Raw genomic sequence first — 15453 nt, forward strand, 5'->3', positions numbered from 1 at the left:
TTGCTTTATTAATCCTTTTTTTTAATAGTTCGTTGAGTAATAAACTGATTGAGACCCCAATTATGGATACCTACAATAATATGAACAAAACTACATGGGGATTTCAACTTATGATTGCTGGAAAAAAAAAACCAAAAATTTCCTGCCGTCGAGACGAATTTCCTCTACCAGTAACCATATGACTTTACATAAAATGGATGAAGAATAGAAACAGTTGGTAGTGAATGCACCAAGTTCTGTCTTTAAGTCCTGCTACGAACTGAGATTTCATCTCAATCTGCACAATGGGAAATGAACAAAAAAAGCACAATTGTTAGCCAGTCCACCATTCATGCAGGCTAGTATCCACAAACAATGGAGAAATGAGGGATAGACACATTATATAGAAAAACCAACATGACACGCACATTTGATTCCAGGGAACTTTGAAAACTTCCTTAGCCTATTCATTTTCATTCATTATTATTATTATTTTTTTTTGGGGGGGAGGGGGGGAGGTGATCAGCTAACTTATGCTGCGTTTGATATGCATTCTAGGTTGATTTCGCATTCTCGGGCGATAAAAACAACTATTTTTATCATCTGAGAATGTGAAATCGACTTAGAATGCATACCAAACACTGCATCAGCCTAATTTTAATGCCTAAAGCAATTTTGATCCAAGTGGTTGCTTCATTTTCACATCAACTCAACATGTTTCCTTAAAAAGGGAAGACATGTAACCTAGAAAAACAGAAAAATAACAAAATTAGGACCAAAATAATCAATCATTAACCAAATTAATTATCGAAAAATCATAGTGTTCCTGCTGTTCTGAGAATCCAAAGACTGATGATTCAGACCAAGAATTTCAAGTATGTAACCCAATTAGGAGTAATAGAAGATGATTCAGAAATTAAGGAATTGACAATATAGAATTTAAATTAGGGAAAATAAGTGCAATCAACAAGGCAGAAACATGCAGAGAACCATAAAGAAGATTTTAATCAGATTTGTAAACCAAATTTAGAGAATCTGATCACGGAACTTCAGAATGAAGATTATGAACTGGTCTAATGCCAGAACCAGCAGATGACTGGCCAGATCAGAAAAATAAGCAATAAAGTAGGGTATCACAGGTTTGAAGCTTAGAAATAGATTACAGAAATAGAAACCCTCTAGCAAGAGAGAGAGAGAGTATGAAATGGCCAGAACACAAGTATCCAACAGCTCATGAAATTAGAAAGTATGAAAGTGTGTGTAAAATCAAACCAGCCAGTGGAATGCAACCAAATTCTGGTCGAGTGGTGCTTGTATGGAGGAGAAGCACTGCTGAAAATTTCACTTAGTTCTGATGGCTGAGTTAAGAGATATGAGGGTGACACCAAAATAGAAACTTAGGCTCTGCAGACCAAACCAGCCAGCAGACTGGGCTGGAATTAGGATCGAGTAGAGGTCCAGGGCCAGTGAGAAACTCCTCCAAGTCTTAGCCTGTTCTGACCAGTGGAAGTGAAGATATCAAACTCAGAAGTTGCAGCAACAAGTTGAATCGCAGGGGAGCAACAGCAGTCTTCAATTGATGACAGCAGCAGCAACAATCAAGGACTTGGTTGAGACCATAGTTATCAAGGCGGCAAGGCAACCACGGCGTTTGAGGGCCTTCCTAAGTGCCTTGGCGATAGGGCAGCCGCAAGGCGTCGCCTTGGCGAACAAGGCATTCTAGTGTTCTTTTTTTTATATAACCATTTTATTTGGCACAAATAGCATATTAAAAATTATATAATTCTACTTCTTTGCCAAATAAATATTAAAGAGTCAAACCAATGCAAGATATTCATCCAAAAAAACAAATTAACAAACTAAGTTCATCATATTATCATAGCAATATAGCATATAAATATGAAAGCATGAAACAACATTATAAATTATTAAATATAAAGCATAAAGGATTGGTAAATTATTATACTTACCTCTATGATGCCAAAATGAGTGCTTAGGCAGTAGGCCCTAAGGTCATCCACTATATTTCTATTCATATGACCCTATCAATCAATACTCAATAAAAGAAAACATAAAATAACCTAAAATAGTAAAATGCCAAAATTAAGTAATCATTAAAGCTTAAACATTCAAATACTTAAAGTGAAGAAAAGTCTAAAAAAAACCATCCAAATTCCAATACAAATTGTTTAACAAGTACTTCACTACTTCAAATTTTACTCCCAATTAAGTATATTCAAATCATCTTCTTCCTCCTGTTCATTGCCCACAACATTACTTTGTATACCAAAATCATCCTCAACATCTTCATCATCACGCACATCCTCTTGCTCCAACTCCAACCTGAACTCCAGTTCGTCATCTGAAGACTCTTCACGGACCCTACTGCGTCGTGAATAAGAGGCTAATGCTGGAGCCGCTCCACTAGTTGATGGTCCAGACCTCCTTGCTCTATTGGTGCCATGAAACAATGAAGATGCTCCAGAAACTGTTGATACAGTTCTCCAAGGGAGATCATCCCCAGGATGAACTAATTCATCATCTGATACTCCAATCATCCACTCACTACTCCAATCTAGATCATCAAGCACCAGTGGATTAGAATTTCTGGATTGTTCCCTTTTCTCTTGGAACCTTACTTGAAGACGGCGATTATACTGGATGTAGACAAGATCATTTAAACATTGATGCTCTAACCTATTCCTCTTCTTGGTGTGAATCTGAAGAACAATTAACAATATACAAATATCACTTTTATTCCTTAAATCATTCTTTCATAAAACTACACAAAAAACAAAAAATTAAAATTAACTTAGTACTAAAGTACTCAGTTACTCACAAACTCAAATATGCTCCAATTGCGCTCACAACCAGAGGATGAGCAACAAAGGCCAAGTAAGCGCCTTGCAAGCTTTGTAAGCTCAGGTGTAGAGCTTCCATGTTTTTCCCACCAAACGACTATAAATATATATATAAGAAAAAATATAGATTAAATTAAAATCAACATACAAAATACAAAGTACAAACAAGTGAAACAACTAAACAATATAAATTAAAAAGAAAATTACTTACTAGGATTCAACTTGTCCCTTTGTCTAATTGCCATCTCCTTTGCAAAACTTTCATTACTTCCAGTATAAGCAGCAGATTGTGCACTGATCTTGTCTTGCAAGGTTGTATCAGGCACCATCCTTGTAAGAATATCATTAAAGGCATCATTTGCTTTATGCATCAAGGAGTTGACTACAGATTCATCTGATTCCTTCTCAATTGCACTAAAGTACTTGCTTGGATTGAGGAGAAATGCAGCCAAATATATTGGTCGCTCCATCTGACTTGTCCAACGCCTATCAATAATTTTTATGATCTTCTTCCATTTTCTTTCTATGCCCTTAAAATTTGATTTTATGTTCTTCTTTGCCTCTTCCATTGCAATATATACTTCAGGCAATGCAGGCCTCTCATCTCCATCTACTATCCTCAATACTTGAATAAGAGGCAATGATGCTCTCAAGCAATCTTGCACACCATTCCGACAGTGTGGAAAGAATTATTTCAACAATTTACTTCCCGCTCTCGTATGTGACAACTTAGAATTGTCCCAGTGATCAGAAAGAAATAATTTCCTCAAATTATCCTTATGTTTCAATAAGCTCTGAAGTGTTAAAAATGAAGATGCAAATCTGGTTGCTCCAGCCCTCACTAAGTCTGCTCCTCTTGTATGTACCCTCATAGCTTTAAGAAGGCAAGTATGCCTATAGATGAAGCTAGTAATTTTTCTCCCCTTCAATATCACAGACCTATATGTTTTTATATTGCCTATCTCCTCCATCATAAGGTCTAGGCAATGAGCTGCACATGGAGTCCAATACAACTTCTTTCTTTTCTCCATTAATAACCTTTCAGCAGCAACATAATTGAAAGCATTATCAGTGACCACTTGAACCACATTCTCCTCTCCAATCTCCTCAATCTTACTATCAAGGAGCTCAAATAACATTTTCGCATCTTGTATTTGACTTGATGCATCCACAGACCCCAAAAAGAATGTCCCCTCTGTACTGTTGACAAGAAAATTAATTAAGTGCCTTCCTTTCTTGTCTGTCCACCCATCAGACATGAGAGTGCACCCTTTCTTCCAAGAGATTGTGTGTTTCTTTTTTATTTCATCAATTTTCTCCTTCTCAGACTTCAATAGAGGAACCCTATAATCATGAAATGAAGGGGGCTTGAAACCTGGCCCATACTGTCCAATTGCCTCAACCAACTCCTCAAAGCTCCTTAGCCTCAAGGCATTGAATGGAACACCGCTTTCATAAGCCCACCTTGCAAAGTAAGAACGAAGTTTATCTCTTTCCTCCTCTGATCTCATACGGTTCTCCATTGTAGTTTGTTGGGGACCTTTACCGTGCCTTTCTGCAACAACCTCTTCAGGAGTCCGCCTCTTGACATGAGCATCCATGGGACCCCTTACTTGTTGTTTGACTATGGTCTGAATGACAACTTTTTTTTTTTTTGAAGTTGTTCCAGAGCTTGGAATAAGGCTTGAGCCCCCCTCCCCCCCCCAAATACGACTCTACATGCCTTTCTTCAGCCCCTTGGCCCCCTTCTTCAAGTAAATCTTCACTACCAACATCCAAATCATCCAAATTTTCCATCCTCTTTTTGTTTTTCAAGATTGCTTCTCTCATCTCTGTAGCAATTGCTGCAGTTGTCTTTGTACACTTGGCTACATCTCCATAGCCACCAACCAAGTGTTGCTTCAATCTTTTTATTCCTCTCTTGGTATCCACCCCAGAAAGGATACACTTGACACAATTCTTGTCTTCTAAATTAGGCCAGTATCCATACTTCCACCCAGGATCATTAGACTTAGCCTTCCTTTTTGGATCCTTGCTTGGATCAATCCCTGATCCCGCTGTACTTATATTTTCAGCCCCACTACTACCATCAACATTGGCCATGTATAAAAAGCTGATGTCTAGTTGTCTACAATGATAGAAAATAGAAAAAAAATTAAAAATATAGAACTAATACTCTAATAGAAGACTAGAAGTACTACAACAGCACAAACATTGGCACCTTTTTTATGCAAAAGGTTTAATTAAGAAATATGAATCATATGACATCCGAAAGCATGGTTGGAGAAGGGGAGAAAATTACAGCTGACTTGTATATTTATGAACAAAATATCTGTTCCCTTCATGTTTGTAGTAGCATTAGAACTTTTATCCAAACTATTTACACATGCATCCTGAAAATTAATTGCATAAATGACCAAGAGATGCCCCAAGAACCCATTTTCTTTATTTCGTTCAATCATCCACAGTGTGAGGAAATTAAAGAGGATATTGCCAATAGAATTAGGAAGGGCCGAAGGGATGGATGAAGCAAAAAGGTGCTTCTGGTGATTGAAGGAATAAATATACAAGTCAGGTGTAGGAGCACCTTATCTTTTGAAAGAAAAATTATGGGCAACGAAGCAGCAGATTCAGCATCTTATCTTTAATCATTAACAAAATAGATCAGAAGAAAGGGAGTACGAAGAACTGAAATCAAAAGAGAAGAACTGAAATAAAATAAAATAAAAATCAAAACACTTACTGACTTACAGCAGTGCTAGCCGGAATTTGTCGCCGGAGTAAAGGAAGACAGCTGGTTTCCGCTGCAAAAAGAAGAAATAGAAAGATGTGGTTAGAAGAAAAGGGTTTGGACTTTGGATATTAGAAGAAGAAGAAAAAAAAAGAATGCATAAGTGCACAAAATTACAATACTTACCGGTGGAGGCAGGGGATGTCGCCGGAAACCGGTGGGGGTGGAGATGGAGAATGAGATGTCGGAAATGAAGGGCACAGATTTTAGAAACCTTGATGGATTGAGGACTGAGAGGGAAATGATGAAGTCTCAACTCTCAAGTTGCCGCTGCAACTCCGGCAAGTCGCCGCTGCCGCTGCTTCTTTTCTCTAGAGATTGAGAATGAGGTATTGAGATGTCGCAACTCGGAAATAAAGGGGTCAAAGGGCTGAGGACTGAGAGAGCACTCAGGGAAGCCTCGAAGGAAGTCTCAAGGTCGCCGCTGCAAGTCGCCGCTGCTTCTTCTCTTTCGTTTTTTTTTGTTCTTTCGATTTTGGAATGTGAAGGAATTCGATTTGATAAGTTACTTTTTAGGTTTTGTTTTTTTATTTATTTTAAGTTTTAACTTTTTACTTATGATTCCATGCTTCTCAAAGCATGGAACTAAAAATACACCCCCAATGAGATATTTTCAATTAGAATATCTTATTAAAACATAAAAAAAATTAAAAAAACAAAAGTAAACCAAAAAAAGGGTCTGAGGCGACTGCCCAGAAGAAAAGGCGTCCCAAGGCACTTAAGGCGACGCTTTGGTGTCCAAGGCGCTCACCTTTTAGTTACACACTAAAGCATCCAACCGCCTAGACCCTCTAAAACCGCCTGGACGCCATGGCGCCGCCTTGATAACTATGGTCGAGACAGCTTCTAGACTTCAGCAGGGATCGATTGCAGCAGTTGTAGTCACAAAACACAGCAGAGGGAGGCTCGGTTAGTGTAGAAGAGAAGATAGTAGAAGAAGGGGGTAGGGGGATGAGCTTTCTCAGCCCTGGGTCTCTCACCCACAGCTATCCCAGCTGTTGAAACAAGGATTTACTCTCACCCACAGCTATCCTAACCTGTGAATAGGTTTCCTGAGCAGCTTTCCAAATCTTGGCAGCAATATCCAACAGAAGATAGCCCCAAGCAAATTGGAGTTGCATACTACTGAGAGGATAAGACATAACCAGGGAGTTAGCAGAACTCTACTTCTCTGGTTCAACACCTTCAGTGGTGGGCTCACCTTTGTGCCAGTAAGATAACCCAGATACCCACGGGAATCAATGGCGAGGTAACAGGATCAAGACCACATCAAGTAATTGTTCCCATCTAAACGAACGGAGCATACAGGGAATGTAGGGAAGCCGTCATGAGAACCACAAACTTGCCCTTCAGATCCAGATGCAACAGTAGACAGATCTGACATCGTTACCAAAAAAAAATCTACACGGGTTGCTGGAGGAGAACTAGATCATCAATCAATCACCAAAAAATCCACAAAAAAGTGGAAGCATTCCTTCAAATCATCAGAGAGGATTGGATAGACAAAAAAGGAGGGAATAAACAAGCCTAAGCCACCGAGGGTAGCAGAGATGGTGGAGGCGGTGGTACTAGAAGAGAGAGAGAGAGAGAGAGAGAGAGGCAGTAGCTGCACTAAGAGAGAGGTGGTGGCAGCGCATGGTAGAAATCAAGAAAGAGAAGAGAGAGGAGAGGCTCGATTAGGGTTGGAATCCCTAGGTAGATCTCTGCTCTGATACCATGATGATTTGGGGGGAAAATTATGACGTGTCTAATGAGACAACCAGCTTTATTTATAATAGAAAAGAGAATATTCTAGAATGGTTACAAGACAAAATTACCCTATTGACAATTCTACCATTGTACCCATATTACAACAATAAGCATAACCCAAAAATTAGAAACTTTCCTAATTCCCAAGCTTGGGAGCCAAGGAATCTGAAAATAGAATCTTTCTAGAGTTTTAGAACCATAGTCAAAAGCTTTTCTACAAAATTGAAGAAACCAAAATAACAACATAATATCTACCAAATCTGGCCTAAAACTTCTAGAAAAATATAAAATAGGAAATAACTGAAATCAGAAACAAGAATCTAATATCATGCATGCCATAGACCCTAAATCTTTGGGCTTATAAAACTAGCCCAAAAATAGATAGCTCAAGGCCCCTATAACCCATGGGCTCAAAATAAAGCCTAATCATTCCCAATCAAGTTGAGCTGCTTGCATCACCCATTCTTCATTATATATCAGATTTCTTACTTGTTTTTCAATATTCTCTCTTCTTGACCCTTACCCACAGGTTTCATTTCCTTGCCAGCATTTAGTCATTTACACGGGATGTTTTCAAGCAAAGATTATCTTGTTCATTAATGCAGAGTTCAAATTTGCATTTGGTATGCAATCCGATCAATTTGGGCGGCTTGGGATTCATCCATAACGCACTAAATTCTTTTGATTGCATATGGAGTTTAAATGGGTAGACTGTCAGATTAAATGGAATATTGGTCATAGATAGTAGAGACAAACCATTTGACTTGCAGATGGTAACGAGAGAAGAGTTTTGCTCAGAGACACGACAGCACCACCAGGGGAAACAACCAGCGAGCTTACTGTGTTGAGGTTCAATCATATCCCCTCTCCTCACTATCTTTGGTGATGATTGCGGAATCTGACTCACAAATGGGGCAAGCTCTCTCCTTAAATAAGAAGTCGAAAGGTCTCATTCCAGCGGCAAGATTTGTCTGTTCTTAAGTGCAAATTTGGTTATTTAACTTAGATATGAGAAATGAGGAATTGATCCAGAGAAAGATCTTTCAAATATATGGAGAGATTGCCCACAACACTGTCAAAAGTCAGAAGATATGCGGAAAAAACACTTGTAGGAAATGACACTAAAATATAAAATAGGCTCCTAGATACAGATGGAACGTATCTCCCTAGCTGCACTTCAGCCTCAAAGAAGTTGAATGCCCTAGATGATTTTGATGCTTATAATCCTTCATGTCAACTGGATTTTTGGGCTTGTGAAAGAAACATTATGCAGTTGGGCCGGGGGAGAGGGAGTCGGGATGATGAAATGGGTTAAATCTATTTTCCAGAAGGAGCAGGTCCGGGAATGATCCCAAGTCAGCTTGTGCCTTGCTAAAGTAGATGGTGCCTGCGTAGTTTTGGTTAACTTGTTTGGTGTATGCGAGATCTGAGGGTGCAGATGAATTACCCTTTCCCTCTTTTTCTTCACAATACTTCTTTTATAAAATCATTAAATTATTTCTAGTGCTGTTTTTGTTATAGAAGTGTGGGGGATAATTTCTTTCTTTCTCTCTTTGTTTTTGGGTGTATATTGTATGCTGTATTTGGGATCAGGTCTCCGTCTAATATTGGATTTTTATGGATGGTGTTGAAGAGAGTTTTTAATTAAGGCTGAATAGATGGTGTTGAAATATGTTTAATTAAAAGTAGAAAAGAAGAAGAAATTCATATGACATTTCCTCAGATGTACTACAGGCAATTCATATGAGATTTTAGTATCTGTATCAAAAATACAAAATCACTAAAAAGAGATGATCAGTCAGTTTCAATCCAATATCTGACATTGCAATATGGGATACCACACATCCAAAAACAATCCACATCCTGAATACCGAATCCTGGTGACAATCGTGGAAATGCACCCTAATTTTCTATAGAGAGGATAGGGTTAAACGAGCAAGTTTTCCAGAAAAGTCAGATCACTGAAATCAATGTGTTCTTTTGATTATTTTGTTGATCAATTTTTTATTCTTATTCAGATTAAATCAGAAATATCTAATTCACTTTATGCTCAGAAGGTTCAGGGTTTGTATACTCCAGTTCATCTCCCAAAAATATCATTCCTCACTTAAACAATACTCCGCTAAAGACAATGCTAATACGCTTGAGCCATAGAAACTAATTAGCATTGCAGAGATTATTATTAGGATACGTGACAGACATGAAAGGTTTAAGAACCATTGACATTGTTTCCAAAGTTCCTAAGAATCAGATACATGTAAAATGGTTTGGCAAGCTAACTGTTGTCGAAGTTCTAAGAATGGCTTGTGTAAACCCCTCTCTACCGAGGGAAGATCACAGGTTCCAATACTGTGAAGACTAAGGGCTCCTGAGTGATGTCTATGGTTGTGATTGAAACTATCAACCGTATGAATGGAACCTAACAAATGAGTGTTTTCACAAGGAATATCAAGAATCCAACTGTTGCATATCAGAGTACCTCTGGATTGTCCGCATGTCAAATTTTGGGCCAAAATGTAGTGGACTTTTCACCTAGTATTTTATCTGTCAAAAGCATTTTGCCAAAAAACTTTCAACCAAGTTGCCAAGCTTTGTACAGCTCGGGTGAATGCCATGGGATGCCATTATTTCACATGACTAACTCTTAACATGCATGACAAGGGCCCAGAATTTGAGAACCAATTAAACTTCCAATGTTGCCTTAGGGACATCAAGGAATCCTAAAGTGAAAATACAATGGAAATTGTGCCAGCCCTAGGCCCCTAGCACCACAGGGAGTTTATAACAGCCACAATGCAGCTTGCCTCCAATTCATTTGGTGCACAGGTAAGCCCCAGCCCTTCTCTGTCCACTGGTCAAGTTTCGAGCATAACAAATTTTTCATATCAGAAAACAAAGGTTCAAAAAATAATTGAAGAGCAATGGGAAAGACGGTTTAACGGCTGAAAATACAAGGGAATGTCCAATACAAGGTGGGCAATGTGATTGAGCTGCACAACCAAGTTTGACATGAGGCAAATCAAGGAGGAACCTATGTATCCAACCATTCAGATTAGTGCATGCAAGTTGGCCTTAATCATCAGTGAGGAGAGTTTCTGAGAATTACCTAGTCCAGTGGAAGACTGAAGAAAGGTTCTTCCAAAGTGCAATGGGATCCTATCATGGATTGAAGAAGCTTGAACCACCAACATTGATAGCTATTAGAACTGCTATACTTGTAATCACAGCAAGCCATACTAATGCAGATCCTGTGAACCACAAAAAAACAGTAGCAGATGTCAAAAACCAAAATCAATGGTGGCAAATCGCAACATTATCATGTATATACATGTTAATTTATTACCTCCAGGAGCTTCAGAACCACCGTTCGAGTCAGCAGTTCTACTTTCAGCAGTACGACCACGTGATCTTGATGCAGTTAATTCTGGGTTTGTAGCATCTTCATAAAGCTTGGGGTTCCCTGTTTCAGAGGACACTATCCCTTGAAATTCTTCACTAACGAGTAAAGCTGCTAATACATCCATAAAGGACTCTTTTTCTGTTTCCTCTAAGGAGTCCCATTGGCGATTTTCAGATGACACATCTGCTTCATCAGTGTCTGACATCTCATCATCAGAAGCATCTGCGTCCATGGACTCTGACTCAGTCCTGTCATCTTCTTCATCCTCAACATATGCTTTATATGTCAGTCGAAGTAATATTTCTCCAGAAGATCCCCTTCTGAAAACTCCCCAACCTCCTTGCAGTACAACAATTCTGTCTGTCGGTACAGTGTCTTGAAGAGATCCTAGCTCAACCTGGAGAATGTAAAATAGTGTGAGCATCAACTAAAATATGTGGGAGAAAGAAAGAGAAGGAGCCACAACTGAAAAAAGTACAACTAAAACCTACAATATCATCTATGATCAGACAGATTTACCGCGTATAGGTCTATAGCTATCGTTTCCATTAACATGGATATCAACCTAGAGGAAACTATCAGAAAAAATATTTTCTGGGATGAATCCTCTAAAAACAATTTCAAAACAGAAAAAAAAAATTATCTCCACCACATGATATAATCTTCAAAATCATTATAATAATGGAGCCTGATTTAACAACTAGGATAGTCCTTCAATGGGGTCCATTTACCAAAAAAAAGGATCCAGGGAAATAATTTTTAAACTCAATGATTAACCTGAGTACCTGACATTAGATGACTGATCCAAAATTAATTATTAATATACAAAATAGGGGGAAAAATAGAGATTCCAAAATTGGAGAAAAGTAGGGGGGGGGGGGGGGGGCTCAATGCCTCATAGCACAAGAAATTTAGCATTTACACATCAAGTATTTGGGAGTTCCTCAAACAAACTGATAGAAGTTGTCAACTGCAAAATCCAAATTTTATATTCAATACTTTGAGCTAGCATCTTTGGAAGACGTTAATTGCGTAATAGCTAAAATTCTCTTTGGACAGCAATAAACTTCTAGTTTCTTAAGGCCTGTAACAAGGTGGCATTCTCAAGACTCAAGACTATGGCATGCTTGATTCTTCAGAACTTCCAGATTTGGAACTGAAAAATCAGGTAAAAACACTTCTATTTTGTGCGGTGGTTCCAAAATTCTAGATTTGGAACTGAGATAAGGTAAAAACCTCTCTCTCTCCCCACATGTGGGTGTGTTTGTGTTTAGACTTATGTTTATGAGACATGATGCTGTTTAGAAACTATGGTGGTGTTTAAGTGAAGTCAGAGAGTAAGCGTATTTCTGTCATTATAATAGATTAAGGTTACTATTAATACATGCTACTACTCACAGTAGGACAATGGAGCCAAACCATGAGTCACTTTCTCTCTAGTCGATCTCCCTCTCTTTCTCTCTCTCGGTTCTCTTACTTCTTCTCTTCTTCTTCATAGATTCTGGTTGGTGATATCTGGTTTTGTAAGAGGGGAAATTTCTGAAATCCTAGTTGTTGAAACATGAAAACTAGGGTTTCTTGTGCTTAAATATGATGCTATCTTGCTGGTTCTACCCTGCGGTTTGAAGTTCTGCTTCTTCTACACCATGCAGCTGCTGTTGACTGAAGTTCCTCACCTGTGCATAAAGTTCTTGCAAGAATCCTTGACTTTCTAATTCTGTGACCTGTTCCTATCAGAATATCTGTACATAAGATAATGCTGTAATTATACCGAGGAGTGACATGTGTTTATTCTGGCATTCAATTGGAATTTCAGAGTGATCAGATGGTGAATGCATCTGATCTTGGTCTTCTCTTGAACTGAGGTTAACTCACTCCCTGCGGTTTACCCTTTTGGATGGTTCTGCTGAGATGTAAGGCTACTGCAATCGATCTCAGTTGCTTATGTTAAAGATTACTTCCTGCTTACTGATTGGAGGGCAAGGATTAACCAACCCTATTTAGTTGGATAAAAACTGAGTTGTTGTTTTTGTTGAGGTTTGCAGCAACAAGATTGTTATTTGTGGTTCCCAGCAACCGTAAACTGTTATTTTGTGGTTCACGGCTACCTTATATTTTTACTTGTGGTTTGCAGCTACCTTATGTTGTATTTGTGGTTCACAGCTATTTTATGTTGTTATTTGTGGTTCGCAGCAACCAATGCAGCTCTTTTTCCGTGCTTCACAGCAACCTATGCTGCACTTTTATCTGTCTTCTTTGTGAAAATTACTACTTTCTTTCCTTGAAAAGGGCTGTTAACAGCCTTAGGAATTGAATGCTTGAATGACCTAAATCGATCATCCAGCCCCTTATTTATAATAATCTCAAATTACAATGAAAGTATGAATTCCCCCAAGTCCTATTCCTACTAGGAATTCCCACTACAATTAGGAATCCCAAATAGAGATCGGATAGAAGGGAAAAAACAGAAAAGTAAAAAGTAAAACATAAAATAACTAAAACAATAAGGACTAAATTACCCCTATCGGGTAAAGTAGCCCATCTCAACACTCCCCCTCAAGTTGGAGCAAAGATGTCAATCATGCCCAACTTGACTAGATTGGAATGAAACAATTTCCCAGACAATCCCTTGGTGAAAATATCAGCAAGTTGATCAGCAGATGTCACAAAGGGAATACAAATCAGCCCATCTTCTAACTTTTCTTTGATGAAATGCCTATCCACCTCAACATGCTTGGTACGATCATGCTGTACTGGGTTGTGTGCTATGCTGATCGCAGCCTTATTGTCGCAGTACAACATCATAGGAAGACGAATAGGAACACCAAGATCTTGTAGCAAACCTTTAAGCCAAAGTAACTCACAAATACCTTGTGCCATAGCTCGAAACTCAGCTTCGGCACTAGAACGAGCAACTACATTTTGCTTCTTGCTACGCCATGTGACAAGATTTCCACCTACAAAGGAGCAATACCCAGAAATAGACTTGCGATCGGCAGAACCAGCCCAATCAGCATCAGTGTATGCTTCTATCTATAGGTGACCATGTGAAGACAGAAGAATTCCTTTTCCAGGAGCTGACTTCAAATAGTGCAAGATACGAAGTACAACCTCCATATGAGAAGAGTAGGGATCATGCATAAACTGGCTCACAGTACTCACGGCGACAGCAATGTCAGGACAAGTGTATAAGAGATAAATCAGCTTCTCTACAAGTCTTTGGTACCGGCCTTTATCAACAAGCTCACCCTCCTTTTCCTTGAGCCGAACAGTAGGATCCATAGGAGTATCCAGAAGGATGGCAGCCTAACAACCCGGTTTCAGCCAATAAGTCTAGGACATACTTCCTTTGGAAGAGAAAAATGCCTTTAGCAGATCTGGCCACTTCAATCCCAAGAAAGTACCGTAGTTTCCCTAGATCTTTAATCTCAAATTCTTGTCCAAGGAAGGTCTTCAACCGTCTGATCTCATCACCATCATTGCTAGTAACCACTATGTCATCAACATAGACTATAAGAACAGTGAGTTTTTCACCAGCCCTCTTTATAAAGACCTATTTATTAAGAGTGTGTGATCAGCATTACTCTGCTAATAGCCCACAAAAATCATGGCCTTGTGGAACCGGCCAAACCATGCTCGTGGTGACTGCTTCAGCCAATATAGTGCACGCTTCAGCCTACACACTTTTCCTTGGTTTCTGTCGTAAGAGAACCCTGGTGGAATGTCCATATACACCTCCTCATCCAGTGCTCCATTTAGGAAGGCATTTTTTACATCTAGCTACTGCAAATCCCATCCAACAGGTGCAAAAGGTTCCTGGTAATCAACGTTGTATGTCTGAGTGAACCCCTTGGCCACCCCTTGGCCACGAGTCGTGCCTTATACCTATCCACAGTGCCATCCACCTTCTGTTTCACCACAAACACCCATTTACATCCAACGGTTTTCTTCTTAGGTGGAAGAACCACAAGCTCCCATGTGTTATTTTTCTTCAAGGCTTCCATTTCTTCCATCATAGCTGCATTCCACTTTCCATCTGATAGAGCTTCTTGCCAATTGATAGGAATACAAACAGAAGAAAGAGAGGAAACAAACGCACGAAAGAATGAGGAAAGGGAGTCATAAGAAATAACATGAGATATAGGATGCTGAGTGCAAGTCCTGACACCTTTGCGAAGAGCAATAGGTAATTCAGGAGAAGGAACATTACCAGATGGAGAGGCAGGTTCTGGATCCGGGTTTGGCAATTGGATGGGTACTAGAGCAACAGTTGATTGAACCTGCTCACGTTTCCTTGCATAAGTCTTCACAGTACTGTCATCAATCCTCCGCTGAAATTCACTAATAGTCCTCTGGATAGGAGTCTGGACTGGGGTAGATTGCTCCCCCTGAATAGAGATAGTCTCCCCCTGTATAGGAACCTCTCCCCCTGACTCAGGAGGAGTACTAGGGGCAGGCCGAACTGGTTCAGACTCGTGGTAAGCAGACTGAAGTGGAGGTGGAGAGAGTCAATAGTCAGCACATCTTCACTAACACTCTCCCCCTGAAGAGGTGGGGACACATAATATGGAACACTTTCATGAAAGACAACATCCATGCTGACAAAAGTCCGGCGGGATGGAAGGTAATAATATTTGTACCCCTTCTGTGTAGCAGAGTAACCCAAGAAAATG

The 15453-nt window shown here is 39.3% G+C and overlaps 1 protein-coding gene across 1 annotated transcript in view; it reads right to left on the reverse strand.

Annotated features, from left to right (window-relative positions):
* The window catches only part of LOC122666318 (tricalbin-3), a 31439-nt gene continuing 15986 nt past the window's right edge, over positions 1-15453 (reverse strand). The window contains exons 7-9 of the mRNA XM_043862519.1: positions 10724-11177; positions 10487-10628; positions 1-277 (exon numbers count right to left, since the gene is read on the reverse strand). Coding sequence (XP_043718454.1) covers positions 10540-10628; positions 10724-11177 — 543 coding nt within the window. The 3' untranslated portion in view covers positions 1-277; positions 10487-10539. The remainder of the gene's footprint in view (positions 278-10486; positions 10629-10723; positions 11178-15453) is intronic.

This window comes from Telopea speciosissima, chromosome 6 (genome assembly GCF_018873765.1).
Source record: "Telopea speciosissima isolate NSW1024214 ecotype Mountain lineage chromosome 6, Tspe_v1, whole genome shotgun sequence".
Classification (NCBI taxonomy): Eukaryota; Viridiplantae; Streptophyta; class Magnoliopsida; order Proteales; family Proteaceae; genus Telopea; species Telopea speciosissima.